Source organism: Antrostomus carolinensis, unplaced genomic scaffold, assembly GCF_000700745.2.
Source record: "Antrostomus carolinensis isolate BGI_N321 unplaced genomic scaffold, ASM70074v2 scaffold21994, whole genome shotgun sequence".
Taxonomy (NCBI): domain Eukaryota; kingdom Metazoa; phylum Chordata; class Aves; order Caprimulgiformes; family Caprimulgidae; genus Antrostomus; species Antrostomus carolinensis.
Window position 1 is genome coordinate 142,187 of NW_010311737.1, and position 5,079 is coordinate 147,265.

Here is a 5,079-nt window from a genome sequence, read left to right on the forward strand (position 1 = left end):
AGCCCCAACTCTCTCAGCCTGTCCTCATAGGAGAGGTGCTCCAGCCCTCGGATCATCCTGGTGGCCTCCTCTGGACTTGTTCCAGCTGCTCCAGGTCTCTCTTGTGATGGGGGCTCCAGAACTGGACACAGTAGAGCCATCAGGGCAGAATCACAGCTCCTTAAAACTTACATCTAACTACGCTTTAACCCTGCCTCTCATCCTGCTCTCAGGAATGTCTCGGGACAGCTGTAAAAAGGATGGAAAAAGATATACAGGTTCCAAAACTCCAACTGCAGGAGGAAAGCACAGGGGATCAGTAGGGTCTAAAAGAATTTCTCACCTCCAGGTAAATGCAACCAGCAGGTAATTGCACAGTCTGCTGCTCTGGCTGGGGACTGGAACAACATAGTGAATCCCACTAGAGGGCTCACACGCTACTTAAAGGGGATTTTTTATTCTTCTAGACATCCTAGATGGTCCCTTTCATTCGTTTTGAGAAAACTATTGTGGCATAAAAATGTTCTGAGGTCCCTAAACCTTCGCGTTATTTTAATATCCTGAAGCAAGAGAATGTCTCCAAAGCATTTTCAAAGCTTAATTATTTTAGCCAAACAATAATATTCAGAACATCCAGCACATTAGAATGTTCTTTCACATTTGAAGATGATATAAATTTTGTAATGTCTTTTTTAAAATTCCCTCCTGAGTTTAGATACAAGTGCAGATCCAGAGTAGCTCAATAAATACACTTAAAATTTGGAATGTCTGTTGTTTGGTTCACTCTTGGCATTTGGAATTTATGTAAAATATAAGGGAAAATCTATCTTTAAAATGAGCTGTAAATTGGGTTAAACTTTACTCAGTTTTTTTCTAAATAATCCTCTTCCTTTATTCCTTGCAATTTCAAATGTGAAAGATACTTTGTTTTTTTTAAAAAAAAATATAAATGATTGTATATATATCACAACAGCATCTAAAGGTCCCAACAGAAATCCAGGCCTAGTATGTTGGGAACTGTACAAGCACATTTTAGGAGACAGATCTTTCCCTGAATGATTTATAAACAAAATAAATAAAAGACACAAGAACAGCTGAAAAACCACAGCTTCCAGTCCCTGAATGGATGCAGAGAGAGGTGAGCAGTGTACAGAACACCTTGCGGTAAACCCACCACAAAACTGGACTGCTCTTTTTTGTGTGCAACAGGTCAGTGCTACAAACACAAGACCATTTCCCTTCCCCAATGCCTAAGGGGGTGTAAGAAGCACGAGGATTTTAATTTTTCTACATTGTGAAACACAAGTGCAGCCCTGGGTTTTGTTCTGAGCAAGCAGCTGGCTGGCTGTGAAGGCAAGGACAGATTTTGAGGCCATATGCTGCATCCAGGTCTGATAACACTAGAAACTTGCACAAAAAAGTTCTACTCCTGAATCTTGCAGTAATACAGAAGTCCTATCTTCTCCCCTAAAACACAGATCCCTGCCACTGCCTGAGTGTCCTCTATACACAGAAATTCTTTCCAATTTGGGAGTAAACCAGGAAAACCTGATATTGGGTAGAAAGCTGCTCAGGGTTTCCATCTTGTTTAGCACTTGGAGGGACAACTTGAGAGAGGTACTTCAAAGACCCCTTCTCCCACCCTGCTGAGGACCAAACCAACTCATCACACTATACCTCACAGCAATCAGACCTCCTTCTGGTTGCAAAGAAAAAGAAGAAAAGCTGGACACTGTCCCTTACCGTCACCCAGCTCCCTCCACTGTCAGGTTTCCTAGAGCTTTATCACTCCCTAGAGTACATAAACCCTTCTCTCGCCAAGCAGAAAGCACTAACGCTTCGAGTACAGGTGAAACACAGAATAAAGGCTGCTCCCTCTAATGAGGCAGCTGGAACCCGGTGAGAGAGCGTGCTTGAAAAACAAGAGAGAGGCAGAGAGAGAGGGAGGGGGAATAGGTTTTGTTATTCAGTCCGCAGTCCAAGTTAATCTGTATTGAGATGGTGTGTCAGTTTTGCCAGGCAGCTGAGGAGCAGAGGAACAAGGAACTGGAGTGGCCCAACCTGTAACAATGAACTGTGTTGGACTTGGGGGGGGAAATACAAATTTTAAGCCATGAATAGGAGGAGAGGATGGGTAACTCAGATGAATGTTCTTATGTCGTGGGTGGATTGGAGCTCTTGTGCTACCAAGTTATCAAAAGGAGAGGCTGGAAGCTATTTCAGTGCTTAGTTCTGACACTCAGAACAGTCTTTCTGGTTTTTTTTCTAACAGGCTGGGAAGTTGTTACCCATTTTTTAGAGCCTGAGGGCACTTAGTTTCTGCCTAAGAATCTTGTAGTCTTGAGCAAGCCCATAAAGAAGGATTGCCTTTTTGCCCAGAATAAACACACTTCTGGAGGGCCTTTCTCCGTGGGTATCAGAGCACTTAACAGTTGTTAATGAATCAGTTGGTCAAAGCAGTGTTATTTCCCTTTTTTTTGGAGCAGATGAGGAAATTGTAACAGAAAGATCACAGGGGAAGGACAGCCCAATATATTTTGCTCCCAAGTACACGCCGTATGTGTACAATGAGAACGTTACATAGACTTTTGGACATCCAAGTACACAGACATACAGAATCTATACAGAATGTGCTGCCAGGATCTGAAAAGCACAAATAGATGCTGCCAGTGGAAGGTCAGCAGATGTGACACCACTACTTGTTCCCTTGGCCCTTCAAAATTGACTAGAGTGAGACAGACAAGAGGCAGCACAGGAGGAAACACTCCCCATGTGTTGGTCTGACACTATGGGTGTGAGCAACTGATGTGTTGCTACAAAGGGTTTCCTCACATGATCGTGGGAGCGCGTTGCCTGTGCCATACGTGATTCTGCCACCTCAGTTCTCCTCTGGTTCACCTCTCCGCAGGATGGAGAGATCAGACCTGCCCAGCACCACGCACAAGCCTGGCTCATTAGGCCAGAATCCCACTCAGCATTGGCCTCTTGAAGATTTTAGGCATGGCTTAAGAAGATGAGTCTTGGTAGCCAAAGGTAGTCCTCGTGACTATCAGAAAACCCAACCTTATGGTACTTTCAAAATCTATCCTTTTCCCTGTGTTATCCAAATGTGGGGTTTTGGTTTGTTTTTTTCCAAGAAATAACTAATTTTCCCATGTTCCAGCCTCAATTCTGAGAAAAACTAGTTAAAAATCCATGTTATTCTTATGAAGTCCAGAAATGATACTAAGGTACAAGCTGGGCAAGATCGAATTCAGTCTACAAATGATCACCATCAAAGACCAACTGACGCAAAGGCCTTTATCTTCTAGTGAAATCAGCATCTACTGTATATACTTACGAGGAAAAAAAACATGCTGCTGTTTGAAGTCTTTAACACCATCATCTCACTATACCAGTCTGAAAGTGCAAGGCTGCTCTCTGTTTCAAACTCTACACTTTGCTAAGTTCTCAGAAACCAGGAAAATAGGCTGTTACACAAGCCCTACACTAACCCTCAAGAAGAAACACCCTCGATTGTTTAACTTTCCTGTATTAACGTTGTACAAATGCTACAGGTGTTCGTGACTTTGAAATTAAAGTCACATTTAAAGTTAATATGAATTCTCAAACCTAATGCTAAAAAATAAAATAGTTTTTCTTCATTGTCTATATTTAAAACTGAAATAATTTGAATAATTTTACACCTACAGTTTTTTGTCCAAGAGGGTGCAATTTTTGTTTCTAGGTTTTGACTTACAGAAATGTTTTTAAAAGGGACAATCTGAGTTGTGAAAATCAAATATTTTTGAATAGCTGTGAAAATAAAATACTTACAAGTCTTTGAATTTCTCATTGAAGAAGGAAATGACCCAGCTCCCTCAGCTCTGACTACAAATGGTGGCAGGCAGGCCTCCTACCTCTCTGGCTAAAAGCTGGTGAAGATATATCATAAGCAGTGTCCTCTTCATGGTTAACATCACTGCTCACACCTACTCCTGAACGCTCTTTTTCACCAGTGGTTGCACACACTCAAGCAGAAGTCATGGGTATATGACTTTTGTTTTGTTACACCTCATAGACTGCCATGAAGGACCTCAGTCTCCCCTTTTTCCCTTCTCCATCAAATAGGTCTCCAGTTTCCTGTGGTTGCTTCTGCCTTGGCAGAGCACCAATCTAGTTACAGATGCAAAGAGAAGTGCCCTCCAGTGAAGCCCACACAGTCTGTTAGTGTATTTTTAGCTTCACTCTGGTATAAACTGGTATAAGAGGTGTAAGCCCCTTGAACCATGGCACATTTGTGGGATGCTGAACTAAGTGATGAAATGTGCCATTTAATGTGTAATTTACGACAGTGTTTGCAGTGTGAACTCTGTCCTGGCAGTCTCATGTCCCAGCCTGTGGACTCCTGTTCATGGAGACTGGTGGAGATGGATGATGCAGAACTCTAAGAGCAAGATCATCAGGGCATTAAAAAATGGGTAACAAAGGAAATCCAGAGGGAGTGGACATGGTCCTATGCCAAGAGTTGAGTTTGTTGATATGCAGGACAAGAACACGAATGCATGATACCTTCTTTGCCTTTATTCAAGGTTCAGGGGAGATGTGGAAAGAGTCTTTCCTTACCTTGATCCATTCATGTGGTCATATTCCCTTTTTACATTGACTCGTACGGGCTGATTAATCCACTCCTGCTGAGGGGGCAAAGGGTTGATTTTGTGTGGCTGGCCATAGTCAGGGTTCCCTGAGGCTGTCATATCTGCCTTGGGGAGGTGAGTGGCAGCGCCGTACGTGGAGTCAAAGAGGGACTGGTCGTCGCTCACCACCGACAGAGCCTCCTGAAGAGAAAAAAAGAAACAACAAAAAAACAAGTGTTCAGAGTCATGACTAAACTAGTAACTCCATTCTTCTTCTCTCTTTGAGCTGGTGAGCACCTGCAAGGGCCCCACAGCTGCCCAGCCCTGTCTGAAATTGCCATCTGCCAGGATTGCAGATTGAATCAGATTCTTTGGGGTCCATTAACCCATATGCAAAACCGGTGGGTTGCTTTGCTCGCTGCTGCGTTGCTCTGGGTGGGGTAGGAGTTAAGGTTAACATGACTTCTGCAAACAGTAAAGGTGG

The 5,079-nt window shown here is 43.1% G+C and overlaps 1 protein-coding gene across 2 annotated transcripts in view; it reads right to left on the reverse strand.

The window, feature by feature from the left end:
* FLI1 (Fli-1 proto-oncogene, ETS transcription factor) overlaps nucleotides 1–4,799 on the reverse strand; it is a 39,639-nt gene extending 34,840 nt beyond the window's left edge. For both annotated transcript variants that reach the window (XM_010166833.1, XM_010166832.1), the window contains exon 1: nucleotides 4,585–4,799. In XM_010166833.1, the coding sequence (XP_010165135.1) occupies nucleotides 4,585–4,715 (131 nt within the window). In that variant the 5' untranslated portion in view covers nucleotides 4,716–4,799. The remainder of the gene's footprint in view (nucleotides 1–4,584) is intronic.
* Nucleotides 4,800–5,079: the final 280 nt, after the last annotated feature.